A 15,703-nucleotide genomic window follows, 5' to 3' on the forward strand; every position below is an offset into this window, starting at 1 on the left:
TTTTTTAAAAAGTATTATTGGGCGCCTGGGTGGCTCAGTCGGTTAAGCAACTGCCTTTGGCTCAGGTCATGATCTCAGGGTCCTGGGATCGAGCCCTGCATCGGGCTCCCCGCTCAGCGGAGAGTCTGCTTCTCCCTCTCCCTTTGCCCCCCCCCTCCTGCTCGTGCTCTCTCTCTTGCTCTCTCTCAAATAAATAAATAAATCTTAAAAAAATAAGAAATAAATAAAAATGCTCTGGGATTAATTTAAACAAACAAAAAGTTATACTTTTAAAACCCCCGCATCCTGACCCTGTTTCCTCTCTGCTGGCCAGTCCCTGCGTGGTTGTCCAGGATCCCGACACGGGCAGGCTAAGCAGACTAAGCACCATCCGTCTGATAAAACACTCTGCTTTGGCAAACAGATTCTGTGTCTATCCACCTCAGTGTCTCTACCACTCCCCACTGTCTAAGGAAACATAACTTGTTCCATCAACAGGTTGCCTTTACTCTGGCAGGAGTAGAAGAACTCTTTAAGACCAACACGTAAAGGGACAAACAAAGCAGAGGTCAAGCACATGCATTTTGAGTGTGGTTTTTTTTTTTTTTTTAAGATTTCATTTCTTTATTTGAGAGAGAGACGGTGGGGTACGAGCAGGGGTAGGGGACAGGAGAAGAGGGAGAGAAGCAGACTCCCCGCTGAGCATGGGGAATGGAGCCCGACGTGAGGTTCCATCCCAGGACCCTGAGATCATGACCTGAGCCGAGATCAAGAGTTGGACGCTTAACCGACTGAACCACCCAGGCGCCCCCATTTTGTGCTTTTTGATCAGGCCCTACCTACTGACTCAGAAACCACACCTTAAATTCTTAGTGTTAGGGTCCAGCTGCCATCCTGTTGGGTTTTTAACTTCTGCCTTAAGAAAACTAGGTCCCTGGACAGAGACTACCCAAGCCACTGCCATCAACTCCTCCACCCAGCTGAGCGTCGTGCGACGGGGACAGTGGGCGATGGGTCACGTACTCACCTCCATTGCCCAAGAGAAATTCACAGCCAACGCCGGTGACCTCCCCGGCCTTCGCCCAAAGGCATGAAACGAACGACCTCAAGTAGATTTCAACTCGCTGCTCAAGCTGCCGGCTTGATCAGGCCAGATGGCACTCACTGTTACCTCTAAAATAACAGGTTGGGGATCAGTTCCAGGCCGGGCACGGGCTTCATGCTCCCACACGCCGCCTGTCTGGTCATCTCCGCCCTCGACAGCGGACACTCGCTGCCTACGTTTAGGTAAGAAAGTGGCAGCGGAGTGTCTCGGAGACTACGTACGTTCCTTAACCACGTGTGAGAAGAGGCAGAGGGGGGACTCAAGGCTGTTGGACCCCAGAGCCCTACTCAATACTAGAACAGTCACACGTTCAGATCTGAAAAGGAGGATGTGCTCTTGATGGAAAATGATTTCAAATATGGACACAAAGGCTGGGAAATTTCTCTGATAAACAGTTTAAAATGAAAACCAGAAGCCAGTTTATATACTAGTGTGAAAAATTAGCTGTAGTACCTTTTAAACAGATTGAACATAGGGTGTGTGAAAATTGTCACTTTCTGGAATTGCTACCCTGTAACGGTTTTTCAGAGGGGTCTCTCCGTAATTCAGCATTAGTTTGGGCTACAGGATTGTGCTAAGCACACAATCTCAACTTTAATGGGACTCTTTGGCAAACATGTAAAACAATCTTTATAATGCAAACGCAGCTAGAGGAGAAATCTGCGTCACAGTGACGCTTAATTAGATGCAGCTCAGTTACATTTCATTGATTTTTACAGAGAATAGTGACTCAAAGTTCGGATTTAGCAAACCACAAATAAACCAAAGCACAGAAGATCAGAGGGCAGCACATGACAGGAAACCACCGGCGATGGGCCACGCTAGGTAATGCACATGGAGACCCAGACACATTGCAACATATACCGAACATAGACCGTGCAAGGGCTTCGACGAACATTCTATAGAAAGATATTTATTGGTTTTAAAGTTTTGCTTTTCTGAATCGTGGTTTTTTTCCCCTGAGGACAGTGCCTCTAGATTATTTGACTCATGCATTCGCCCTCTTCTGAAAGTCAACATTTCTCCCCTGTTTCCTTCCCCTCCGTTTGAGGACCACAGAATCGGACAACTTTAGAGCAAGCATACAGCAAAGCTCCAGTGTGAATTGTGAGGACAGTCTGAAAGTCTACCAGAGCCCAAGATGTGTAGATTGGAACCCTGCTACGGTCACGATGGAGACAACGAGCATGAAACCAAGTCATGTTGGTGGAGCAGGTGGACAGGAATACAGCGAAGCTTATCCAGCCACAGTCGTTCTGCTGTTGCTCCGTTATGGACCTTATCAAGATCTATTGATATAAAGCGATGTCTACAAAGCAGACAGCCACTTAATTTATCTCCAGTAGAAGAAATGAGGAAGCAGCCTCTCTCTCTCTTTACTCTGTAGGAGAAGCAGGGTCAGTCTGCAGCGGGAAGCAATGCAGATATTTACTCCTCAACACATACTGCCTTACTGACCCCAGACGGTGACCTTGGAACCTGACTCCCTCTCCGGGCACTCTGCTATTTGTCTAGCCCTGTTATGACCTTGACATTAAACCTTGCTTCCCTTTGTATCTACACTCTCTTCAAGTACTCTGCCTTGATTATGTCTCTTTGCCAGCATACTTTGTTCCTTTGTTTTCTCCTGGAGCCAAGGGAACATCGCTTATTGCCTCCCTGGATGTCCACAGTGTTTGTTTGGCCTTTGCAGCTCATTGGCCACATCCCGTGGGTCAGACGGATCCCGGGGCTGGGTGACCCTCTCTACTACGTAAACAGGAGGGTGCAAAAATCAGAAAGATAGGGTGGAGCATAACGTAAAACTAAGGAAAGCCGCAGATTATATTAGTGACTTTGGAGGGCAAGAGCACTGATGAAGATCGCGTGGGCTGAGCTCCAAGCCCTGGCCCCCCAGAGCACTGGGGGGTGCAAACTGCCTTCTCACCAACTTGTTTTTCTTTTGTGATGGATCCCTCTGGGTGCTTCCCAACCAGCTGGGAAGGCCTATGGCTCAAGGGCAACCCAACAGCGAGCTCAAAAGTCTGCCTTGAATGTGGGCCATGCGAATTGCCTCATGGTCCGTGGGAAGCATCAGAAAGCACCAGCAAGATGCTGGCCTTGGCTTCGCCCCTCCAGTTGACTTTGGAAATGCCACACAACCCGTCTGGGCTCGTTTCCTGTCCTGCAGAGTGTCTGAAGGTAGACTAAGTAACTTCCCAGATTCTTCTCTGCAGTTGGGAAGTTAAGTTCTGTCCCTTTGGAAAACAAATTCCATTAAACTTTTGCACGCTGTCAGAAGGATTCAGATAAAACATTGAAATATAATTCTAGAGAAGGGGCCAGCCCCACTTGCCAGGTTAGGCTGTAAGTTTAGCCTGTGTCCTGTCTCCTGAAATCAGATCTATACAGAGGGTCCCTGCAGGTGAGAGTGGCAAGGAGCTGCCCAGGCATCCCCTCCAGGGCCAGCGTGGACGAACATCACGTCCTCTACAAGGGAATCCCTCCCCCACTTCTGCACCTGCCCTTCTTCCCTCTTGCTCAGCCATCGCTCATGGAGTCTGCCCTGGCCACCCGTCAGGGAACCTCTGGGCTCGGACGAAGTGTACAAGTTCTGCAGTGCGGTCTAGCAGCTAGCTGTCTCTGGTCACCACTCATTTGTTGGTGGTTCCTGAGTATTACTCTTTTTTTTTTTTTTAAAGAAAGTACTTATTTATTTGACAGAGAGAGAGCGCACAAGCAGGGGAAGGGGCAGGCAGAGGGAGAAACCGACTTCCCGCTGAGCAGGGAGCCCGACGTGGGGCTCGATCTCAAGACCCTGGGATCATGACCTGAGCCAAAGGCAGATGCTTAACTGACTGAGCCACCCAGGTGCCCTTCCTGTGTGTTATTCTTGTGTTTTAAATTCCTCTAGGGAAGGAGACATGTCTAAAACTTGTCGCTTCCCTATGTCAGAGTGAGTGGAGAGCTGGCCAGTAAGTCTGGCCGACTGACTTACGTAGGGGACTGCGGGCAGAACACCAGCGTGTGATCGCAAGTTAATTCTATTTGAATTATTGTAATTATTCAATTGGAGCCTTTATTCAAATGAGTTCTAATTAAAGCCCATTGTTTAACGTAGTGTTCCCCATATTTGAAAAGCGACACACAAAGTTCATGTGACAATTTCTGGATTTCCCAAGCACTTTCCCTCACGGCTTAGGTCAGTTCTCACACGAATCCCAAGAAACCAAGGCTTGAGCAGGTGGTCACCGGCCAAGTCACACAGATACAGGGGGCACCTGTCCTTTGATGGGGTCTTTGTCACTAAGTCCTCAGATTGCCCTCTCAAAAAAGAAGGTTGGATATTGACAGATGGAGTGAACTTGGGGGTTAAAACATTGGGGCCTAAACCCTGTTTTTTTTTTTTTCCCCTGAGTAATGGATTTTAGAGACTGTGAGTTTTCTAGGGCATACGTGTGTGTGTGTATGTCTCTGTGTGTGTGTGTGTGTGTCTGTCTGTGTGTGTGTGTCTGTGTCTGTGTGTGTCTGTGTGTGTGTGACTGTGTGTCTGTCTGTGTCTGTGTGTGTGTCTGTGTGTGTGTGCATGTGGGTGGAACTTGAAGAGCCAGTGGCCTGTGGTGGGGGGACACCCGAGGACAGCAGTGGGGGCCCAGTAAAACCTCTGTGTGTGCAGAAGAGGCATGCATGAGCTTGGGCTTTTTCCTTCCTCCAGTTCTGTAGCCCCTGGCAGACATGAATGTCTGCACCCCGTCCAGTCATCCCCCTGCTGTCTGTCTGAAGAGGGATGGCATTCTTGGCCTATGTGGAAAGGTGACCCTCCCCCACCCCGGCCACTTGTTGGGTCTGCAGCAAGCCTCCCTCCCAGCCTGGACCCCGAGGCAGGCAGGCCCCTCATGCAGGGTCAGTGGGACAGGGCCATGGCCGGGCTCCCCTGTTTGGCCAACACGGACCTGTTTGCTTATGATGCTTCCAGCCGCTGAAAAGGGAGTTCTTCCAAGTCCAAGTCAAAGCGATAGTCACATTTTCAACTATTCTCCACTGCTTTGAAAATGAGACAGTCTTACCCATTTAAGTGAAAAATGGCATTTCTTTCACTAAAGAATATTTCTTCTACCACTTCCAGTTTCTGACAAACCTAACGGAAATCACATGCAAAGGAAATCAAATTCAGGGTGTGCGGAGGCCTTGAGATTGGGCTGGGTCTCTCCCCTCCCCCCGTCGCTGTTGGCAGTGACCGAGCCCACCCGCAGGGCGTCACGAACCCCCTGGCTGCACCTCAGGGGGGGCACACCCAGAAACAGCTGCGGACACGTTCTCCCATCAGCGAGCAGCCCGCCCGGGAGCGACCGGCTCCGGAGATCGGCCGCGGACGGTTCCACACACGTTCCATACGGGTGTGTATATACTCTCTGTATATCCCCATGCATCCGTACGGTTCGAAAATGAGAGCTGCTTTACATTTTACATCAGAAGAGGGAAACATCTGGAAAGAAGTAAGCTCAGGTGCTTTCCCAGCAAGCTGCTTCTGTCCTCTATCTTTGGAACCCACAGCATCATCCCATGACAAGCAGCCCGGGGGCCCAAGACCATGCGCTAAATGTCAGGTTTCCAGGATGGAGAATTCCACTTGGGAGGATCAGATGAAGGGACGGTTTCAGTTCTCCGTCATCGAGTTTCGTGACTATTATCACGCAGAAGGAACGTGCTCAGGCAGCCATGCTCCGCTGTACACGCCATCCGGTCCGGACAGAGCTGCGTGCGCACTGGGGGCACGTGAGAAAGCAGTTAGAAAGTAAATAAATAAAAGTAGCAGGAAAGGGTAGATTTGGTGAATGGCTGGTCGTACTGGGAGCTGACCCCTGTCCTCTGAGGCCAGGTCTCTTGGACCTCTGAGAACCCTGGACAAGTGAAGAGGTCCCCGAGTTGGCCAAAACTGCCCAAAGAATTTTATGTAATCAGCAAAGATTTCTTTTCCCTCGTAGTGGGAAAATATAACGGGCAGCATCCGAGTTTGGCCAAACCCACCCTTCATGCTTCCTGTTACCTTCTGATGGCCTCCCCGGGGGCTGCTGGGGACCATGTTAACGCACTGCATTTTTGCAAAGACTGTGGGTTCCTAAGACTCATTTTTTTGTAACTTGCTGGAGAATGTTGTCATGGTATTTGGAATATTGAATTGTAAAGACAGAAGACATGTGTTAAAGGGAAAGCTACCCCCAGTGACTGGATTCTTGAGGCCGTGTGTCAGGTATGCATGGTTTTATTTAAAATGTGTCCAATAAGGTTTTCCACCTGGGATGAACATTTCACCTCTTCCCACGTATTGTTATAAACAGTGTTTCCTCACTTCATGGAGTTTCTTAGAAAGTTCTAAGTAACTTAACAGAAGAGAAAAATGAAAGTGTGGGCGATGGAATAACGGGGAGTTGCTATCACAGCGAGGGCGCTCACGCATCACGCAGCCCAGCTCCCGGGACACACAAGTGACAGGAGGGTGAGGGAACAGACCCGGTCATGCAAGTCCTCGGACCATCCCTTGGTGTCCTTTGGCAGCTGGCATCCCCTGTCACTAGCACGGAGAGTAAAATGAGTCCGATGACTTCAGGGAACAGGAAATTGTCTCTTGCTTGTGGTGGTGGGTCGACCAGCTGGGAGGAGACAGGAACACGAATGCAGTGTCGTCGGAGCGTTTCCGAATACCGAGGAGGCTGTCCCTGTGCGGACCCCAGGGAGCCCGTGGCGGCCCCCGCCGCCCTGCCTTCTGCCCCGGGCACTGCCCCGCCGGTGGACAGCAGCTCACCGCACGTCGGCAGAGAGAGCGCGCTTTCACCGAGGGGGCGGTTGCTGTGTTAAATCACAAGAACCTGGCACTATGAAATTTGTGTTTTCAGGAGCCAAAGGTCATAGCACGAATGAGGTCTACATGTCGTCACACGGGGCCACAGAAAGACACGTCTCCAAGTTATGGCGACCTGCCAGGGAGAGAAACAGAGACACAGAGCACAGCGATGCAGGGTGCTCCTAGGACGTGGGGACCGTGCCGTGCACAGTAAGTGGGTCGAGCGGCAGGCACTAGGGCTCCTGCCCGCTCTTTGGAGCTGCTGTCTGGGAAGAAGCCATGGGCAGTGTGAGGGGGCGGGCGGAGGGGCAGGCGGGCTGGGGAATGTCACCATCTCAACAGTGGTTCTAAAGTGACTTAGAGATGGCCACTCATTTACAATCGAAACCTAATCCCGAACAGCGTTGGCTCCCTCGTTCTCCCTGTCAACACATCTGTTCATAAATAACTTAAACGTCTCCTTGGCATTCAGGATTCAGTTCCGGCTGCAGTAGAAAAGGGTGAGGATGCTCGGCGTGGAGGAGGAGATGTTGGGAACTCGTGTGTGTGGACAGGTGGCTGGAGCGTCTCCCACACGTCGGGCACGTCAGCCGTCGGACACGGGCGGGGTGACCCAGCCGTACTTTTCATGCGTCTTCACCAAACTCTTAAAGGTAGCTTCGGCTTCCTTGCGGCTGAAGGACTTTTTTGATTTGCCGGCCTTTCTGCAGATCCGCCCCTGTGGGAGAGGGAAAGAAAAACCAGGTTAGAACCCCCTAGACGGGCGCCAAGCAGAGCAGGGGCACCGGGCTGGCGGGGAGGGAGGGGTGCAGCCTGGCTTCCTCCGACGCCTCGTCCCTGGGCCTGGGAAGCACCTGCTTGACAGCCCCCCGCTCCCCGCAGCCCGGGAGGGAGGGCCGGCTGTCCCAGGAGAGCATCCGCCATCCACAGAGACATCGGGGTGTCCCCGGGCAAAGAGGCTCCCACGGCCTCTCCCTCCCACGGAGGGCGCTGCGCTGTGACTTCCCGCCCTCCCCCACAACAGCAGAGACAGAGACACATCTCAGTTAGATATGCACATTTATATTTTCACACACACATTTCAAAACTCTTAAAATTCAAGCCCAGGAACAATGGGTGAGTTTCTTGTAATTCATGTCACGGGGAACCACTTCATGGGAAGACGGGGGAAGCCATTCTCAAGGAGGAGGGAGGCTGTCCGGGAGCCCCAGGAGGGAGCAAAGGTGAGGGGCCGGCGCTCCCTCACACAATCGGGGGAGAGGAGTAGGGGTCCAGGCCCACCCCCCTCGCCGGGAGCAGGTGTTTCTGGCTGGAAAGATGGGACATGTGCGTCTGCAGGGGACGGGAGTGTCTAATCCATCCTGGAATGGACACAGAAGGCTCTAGATCATGAGGAAGCGGGAACCCAAAGGCACTACTGATGTGACCGTGTCTCAGGCCAGGCCCTCCTTTCCAGAAAGCCGTGGGAATGAGGTTAATTGGCAACTGAGGGGAGGAGCAGACTGAAGGCAGGAGGAGCTCGGGCAGTGCTGCAGCCTCAGTCCGTGAGGGCTACCGAGGCTCCTACTACCCAGCCCGGCCGTGATGCCGGAGGCCTCCTGATGAGCGGGCACTCCGCAGCCTCTCCGCACCCTCCTTAGCCCCTCCTGGGGGATCTGCGTGTCTTCCTGAGCGTCTCCTGCACGCGTTTTGCAGATTGGGGGGGAGCTACCCCAGAAAGCCCTGGCTGAGTTTTGCCACCAGCAAGCACGCGCACCATCGCCAGCAGTCTCCTGCTTGTACCCCCTCACTAACAAGTCCCCCCGAACGGGCCCTCTGCGTTCCCAGCACGTAGCGGCTTTGTTACGGCACACCTGTGGGCCTGAACCCGAGCCAGGCCTCACCTCCAGTGGCCTGGCTGGTGCTTCCTTGGACAGGCATCTAGGGCGGCAGCCACCTGTGTGATGACGGGCAGGCGAGGGCTGCCCAATCTCAGCCGGCTCAGATAACCCACGGACACTGCTGGGGGGAAGACAGCCGTACCAGCCTTGCCATCCACGGGGAAAACGGCACCCAACCACTAAAACTGGGAATGGAAGACTGTTTTGTGTTCTTAAATTCTGGACATATGGTTCAACATCTGTCCTTTCAACACGGGAGACTGAGACCCATGCCCAGGGAAGGAGCCGGAAGTCCCGAGTTACAGCTGTGTCCTGCCCCCTCTGGACATCTTTCTGGCCGATGAAGGGCAATGCCACCTCATTGGAACTGTTGCTCAGTTCACATCAAATGCACTGCTAAAGGGCCAAAGGAAGACTGGAAGAGAAGACAGGAGATTGCCATTTACCGACTTCCAGAAACTTCCACATGCCTCTCCAGGATATGATTCCTAGTTTTAATTTTAGAACTTCCCACTTTGCTTATGTGGTACAGATATACTTGACAAAAAGGGACCACGAAGAGCTAATACATTTATAATTATCATCCTGATGGGTTGAGATCAGATGAAAGTTGTTTCATTAAACACAAGCTCATTCATCTTTGCAGGGATGCCAGCATCAATCTCTACATCAAGGGACAGCAAATATCAGGCTATATTCTTTTGCATAAAATGCAAATTCCAGCCATCTCTATCATTCTCTATAACTCTGGAAGTTTGTGGTATGGTTTGATAATTCTGAACTGAAAACAGCCAGACAAACACAAGCTCATGATAATCTTGGAATATTCTGTCGCTTTTGGCGTGAACACATACTTTGCCTGTTCTTTGTGAAAGTCCCAACTATTACAAAAAACAGACAAAACCCCAAATGAACAGACCACTCTTTGTTTCCCTTTCTTCCCAGGAAATATTATGAACATAAAGCCCCAGCACTCAGTCAATGCAGCACCCAGGAGACAGAGCCTGCTCTAAGCCCGCCGGAGATCCCTGGGTCTTCGCTGCCCTCAGCTGCCCATGAAGACCTTTCCCCTCCTCTGCTGTCTCTGGCATTTTAGTTTATAGTTAACAGATTTATTTTCACAGACTGCCTGTCTTCCTCCGATTGGCTGTTTAAACATCACCCAGGGAAACACTGAGCTCAGAAAGCACTGCTTACACTGGCTGGCCCCGCCAGGGTGGCTGAGCCATGTTTGCTGAGATGCTCTCCAGGTGCTCACTGTACCGAGAAGGGGGGTGCTCCATCTGTCCGGGGCCCCTGACGTTCAAGGCCATTCTGACGTTGAACCGGCTCCCATTTTTCCCTCCAGGCGCAGTCTCCTGCAACATGGACTGTGGGGAAACCTTGGTCTAACTGCTCTGACCCTCTGCACTTTCCTCTGTAAAGCGGGGACAGTATTCGTTGCCCAGCATCATTATGAATGTCACATAAGATACTGATCTTAAAAGCACTTCGGAAAATGTAAATTGCATTACAGTTAATTGAGAACGTTTTTTCTCATTGTCATGACATTCATATTTCGTCCTTGTCTGTTTCCATTTAACTGATCACCAAAGAGTCTTTTCTGGAGGGTTTCCTAGAATAACTCTTGTTTCTCCTAAAATACCTCTACTTGTATTTAATGTGAAAAGACCCGGATGTGACAATGTACTCAACCCACTGTGAAAGCTTTGTGTGGTCAGTAAAAGTTTAGATGAGTAGACACCCTCTCTCTCCTGAGCCCCAGACAGTAAACACATAGTTATGAGCAACCAGAGGATTTTTCCCTAACGACCTTAAAAATCGCACCATAACGCTAATGCGGAACAGGGCTAACAAGAGTATGGTTCTCTAGGGCTGTGTTTGTCAAACAAAACCATTAATTGGTACTTTGGTTTGACTTTTTTGGGGGGTCTCATAGCTTTTTGGGGGCCAATCACAATAATTTAACATAAAAAATTCTATACAGCTACACATTTCTACACTTTTCTACACAGCTAATCCAACTCCAAACTCAGGTCCTCAGTTCAGTCCCCTGATCTTATGTGGCTTCCATGACCCCAATGTGCACACTGAGTTTCCTTCGTTCATTCATTTGTTCATTCATTCATTCATTCATTCATTCATTCATTCATTATGTCGGGTGCAGGGTCTAGAAAGACAAAGTGATACTGGTCCCTGCCTGTAGGTACTTGGAGCCCATCACGGCCTGGGTCGCTGAGACAGAAGGCGCACATCGGGGCTGCTCAGCCTCAGTCCTGTCGGCATCATGGGCCAGGTCCTTCTCTGTTGGGGGTGGTCCTGTGAACTGCAGGATGTTAAGCCACATTGCTGTCCTCCACCCACTAAATGCAGCACCCCCCCCCCCGAGTTATGACACCTAAATTGTCTCCAGACACTGCCAAATGTCCCCTCAGGGGTAAAATCACCCCCTTTGAGAATGGCTGGCATACAGAATAAAGATGGCGCAGAGCAAGGAGGAGTCCATTCGTTACCTATTCGTTTAGCAGAGCATTACTACAAGTCTTTCCCAAGTTAGGAACTGCTGGTTACTGGGACTGCAGGGCTTTCTAAGGTGGAAATGATTCTGGTCCTCATACAGCTCAGAGCGGAGAATGGGCTCCACCACTGGGTTGGGGGGAGGGGAGAAGCAGCACTGGTTGTCTGTGCATCAAGAATGGCTTCTATGTCTCATGACACTTGAGTTGAGCCTTGATATATGGCAGGTGCTTACCAGGCCATGGCGGCAGGCATAAGGGGTCCTAGAGCAGAAGGTGAAACAGTTGGCTATATTCAGAGAACAATGGAAAAGACACTTGGTGAATTTGGGGCATGGAGTCTGTGTGTGTGTGTGTGTGTGTGTGTGTGTGTGTGTGTGTGTGTGTCTTGGGGTGAGAGTGCAGAATTCAACAGACCTAGCTTCGAACAAATCCCTGCTCCAACGCTTCCTGGCTGTACGACCTTGGGTGAGTTACTTAACCTCCCTGAATCTCAATTTCCTCACCTGTAAAATAAACATAAAAACAGTACGATGTGACACTGGATTTTTAGAAGGATTTAATATATAAAATACGTAAGATGCTTGGCACAGTGCCATGCCAGGTTGGACACAATAAGTGGGGCTTTTTAATTTTGGAATGATCACAGAACATCTCACCCTTTCACAAAGTCAGCTTCATTCTGGCCTCTTGAAAACACACACACGCACACACACACGATTTCTGTCGTGTGGATAATATGACTTGGTTTATTCTGTCACGGAATGTCTTCAGGCAAATCCAGTATTTTGCATTTATATGGCTCATTTCCCAGCTTTTTCAATAATGTCTATTTTAACAGGTTGAGATAAATACACTATATGTCTATATTTCTATATTTCTCCCTTGATTAGATTTTTTTCTTACTACTTTACTTTTCTTTGGAAACCTACTTTTGTGGCATTTCTGTGTTTCATTTTCCCATGAATTATAGGCTTCTGCTGTTTTAAAAATAGAGTTTCCAGACTTCTCATGCGAAGTTTCGGGGTTCTTTCACTCATTTCCTGGGCTGAATTACAGAGCGGCTACTTGTTTTCAAAGTCTCTGAACATGTAATTGTGAGTCTAAAAGCGCTCACAATCCCTCACCCCTCCAACACAGGTTTCTAACCCGTGCTGTGCTGGGTCAGCCTCGCTCCCTAACGCGGCTCTCTGCAGGAGAAACTCAAAGCACAGAAGGTGCTGGGCGTGGGGAAGATGGGGAGGCACCCTTATGGGATCTTTGAAAGGAGCTCCGCCTAGAAAGGCAGCCATGATCTCGCCCCTCTTTAAGGCCTAACGTGCAAAGCCAATCAACTTACAAAGTTCTAGAGCACAGATAAGACCCTACAACAGATGAGGCAGCTTCAAAGAAATGTTTCCAAAGCCCAACACTTACACGGAGCTGCTGGCCAGCGAGGGAGGGACTTGAGCTGGATCCCGTTCAACGAGGCATCAAACAGAAGCTGGGAGCGGAAACGCACTGCTTTGATTCCGCAGCACTTCCCACGGGTCTGAGAATGTGTGTGCACTGAGTATGCGTGTTGGCATAGGCATGCCTGTGCACGCATGTGCTCACACGTGGACATCAGAGTGTGTGCACACATGTGCACACATGGATATGTGAGTGTGTGCAGGCATGTGTGTGCCCACTCCCGAGTACATATGTGTGCACAAGCATGTGTATTTGTATGTGCACGAGTGTGCACACGGATGCTCATGTGTGTGTAGTGACTTCTGTGTGCATGTGTGCGCGCGTGTGTGTGGCTGTGGTGGTGACGTTCAAACTGCAAGGAGGGCTATGAGGGTCCCTGCGGTGAAATGGCCTCTGACGGAAGCCAACAGTAACTGAGGGAAGCCCCAGGCTGCATAAGCCCGTTTGCCGGGTGGTCAGTTTACAGTGGGATACCCCCGCCTGCCGGGAGCCTGCCCAGCACCAGCCAAGGCAGGGAGGGGAGCACCGAGGGGCTGGGAGGGCAGAACGGGAAGGTGCAAAACGATGTGGTCCTGCCAACACCTGGGGCTGGACTGCTTTTTGGCTGTGGGGGCGGAACTGTGTGCTGTAGGATGCTCAGCAGTGTCCCTGGCCTCAGCCCAGCAGATGCCATAGCAGCCCCATGCCAGTCGTGATAATGTCTCCACAATGGCCAAGTGTGCTCTGGGCTGAGCAGGGAGCATGCTGGGCGAGCGCACACGGGTGCACTTACCATGGGCTCAAGGTTAGACAGGCAGGGAAGACTGCCTGGAGGGGGTGCTCAGGGGGTGGACTCAAAGGACAAGTTGGGGAGTGTGTGTCCAGGTGCTCCTGGAAGGACAGAGAGAGAGGTGGCAGGGACAGGAAGCATATTCGTTCCTGGGGCTCCTGTAACAGAATGCCAAGCCAGGGGACTTTAATCTACAGAAATGTATTTTCTCACAGTTCTGGAGGCCAGAAGTCTGGGATCAAGGCGCCAGCAGGGCTGTTTCTGGGCATTTTAGGAGAGAATTTGTGCCATGCCTCCCCTAGCTTCTGGTGGCTTATTGGCCCTCTTCAGCACCCCTGCTTTGCAGACACATCATCCTGATCTCTGCCTTCATGTTCACGTGGCTTTCTCCCTCTGGGTCTCTCTGTTTCCAAACTTCCCTCTTCTTACCAAGACACTGACTACTGCATTAGGGCCCGTCCTAAGCCAGCATGACCTCATCTTAACTTTACATCTGCTAAGATCCTTCATCCAAAGGAGGACACATTCATAGGTGGGGGGGTGGGTGGTCAGCACTTCAATACATGTTGGGGGACACAATGCTTCTCACTCCAGAGGTAAGCATGATAGATCCTCAACCACCGTCCTGCCGCTTCTGGCCCTCTCCCATGGGTGGCAAATCATTGAGTCAGGTTTTCTTTTGGGATGGGTCATTTGGGAGGTGGCTAGCTGGTCAGGTGTGAGATGTTGGCCAATTAGAGAAGAACCTATCCTGTGGCTAAAGAGGCCTGGGGCACTCTGGGTTTCTGATTCAGAAGGAAACAGCTTTCCAGGATCAGATCCTGAGTCCCTTTCAGTTGCCTGGGTTTGGGATGTGTATTGGAAATGGAGCACCCAGGGCAGGAGGGGGGTGCTGGTGGACGTAGTGTTTAGGGCTCTCTCATCATGGAGTCCAAATGATAGACATGGGGAGGGTCCCCAGGGGGAGAGTGGAAGGAGGGGGCACAGCCACTAGACCTCGAGTGACCTGCTTTCCCTGTCTCCATACCTGAGTCCCATGCACAGTGACACCTACTGTGGGGGTGAGCCTTTGGAGAAGGAAAACCAGGAACTGGCCCGTGTGCAGCAGTGAGATCCCTGGTGCAAGTGGGGCATGGTGATGGTGGAGCCAGTGCCACCCTGTCTTAGCACATGCCCCAGGAGAGGGAGAGGAGAGTGGGCGGGGGGGGGTCAGGCGAGAGGAGAAGCAAGGAGCTAAGGGTGCAATGGGTGGGGACAGGCAAGGGGGTGTCAGGAATGCCATGGCTGGCAGTTGGCACACAGGTGCCCGGTGAGTGCCAGAAAACCACCCACGGTGTGTGTGATGCTTCCTTGATTTTTAATGAAATTGGAACTTTAAAAACTCTTCTTGGCCTTATACTTTAGCAATCTCGGCACATCGACACAAAACAAGCCTGGGTCTTAAGTACAGCTTGGCTATAAAAAAGTCCCGAGGAAATAACCTGTATTTCCCAAAGCTTTATAAAATGCCCACCACCCAACAGATCTCGTGCAGGGTTGCTGAAGGCACCAGATGAGACCAGGTGAGGGGGACACACAAGGGCTTAACCCAGGAGCCTGAGTGGCAGAGGCAGGGGTGAATGAATGAATGAGCACTTTTGGCCAGAGTCAAGCTCCCTGTCCCGGCAGGATCACTGACCGGCTTTCCCATGGCATTGACTCTCACCAGGGCAAAGTTCCAGAATATCACCCAGGATACAAATCCACTTCACTCAAGAAGGACTGTTTACTTACTCGAACATTCTAGAATTTTCCATCGAATAATCTTAGGTAGCCTATTCTCTACTAGAGTCTCTAATATTTTCCCAATGACTAGGTAATAAAAGTACTCAGATATTTTCTCTCAAATTTGTGAACATTTCAGGATGTCAAAGCCAGCATCAGTTTTATATAAACTCGGATAATATTCAGTAGGAATGAAACTGGAGCTACCTTATTTAATATGATCATAAAACATCCTCAAGCCACTGGCAGCACCAAAGGCATGGTTCATGGGTATTTTTGATGCAAAACACAAGCATCTCTTTTCTCTGCACTTTAAAGAAAGTGAGAGAATCTTTTTTTGAGACAGTCTTTTCCTGGAAGAAGCAAGCAGAGAAAAAGAAACTTTTCGCTAAAAATTTAAATTACTTCAGATAATCA

At 50.6% G+C, this 15,703-nt stretch overlaps 1 protein-coding gene across 1 annotated transcript in view; it reads right to left on the bottom strand.

Annotated features, from left to right (window-relative positions):
- Nucleotides 1-6,310: 6,310 nt before the first annotated feature.
- Nucleotides 6,311-15,703, bottom strand: part of UBE2QL1 (ubiquitin conjugating enzyme E2 QL1) — a 38,825-nt gene continuing 29,432 nt past the window's right edge. The window contains exon 2 of the mRNA XM_045795923.2: nucleotides 6,311-7,623. Within this exon, the coding sequence (XP_045651879.2) occupies nucleotides 7,492-7,623 (132 nt within the window). The 3' untranslated portion in view covers nucleotides 6,311-7,491. The remainder of the gene's footprint in view (nucleotides 7,624-15,703) is intronic.

Source organism: Ursus americanus, chromosome 15, assembly GCF_024610735.1.
Source record: "Ursus americanus isolate L20-20 chromosome 15, mUrsAme1.1.p, whole genome shotgun sequence".
Lineage (NCBI taxonomy): Eukaryota > Metazoa > Chordata > Mammalia > Carnivora > Ursidae > Ursus > Ursus americanus.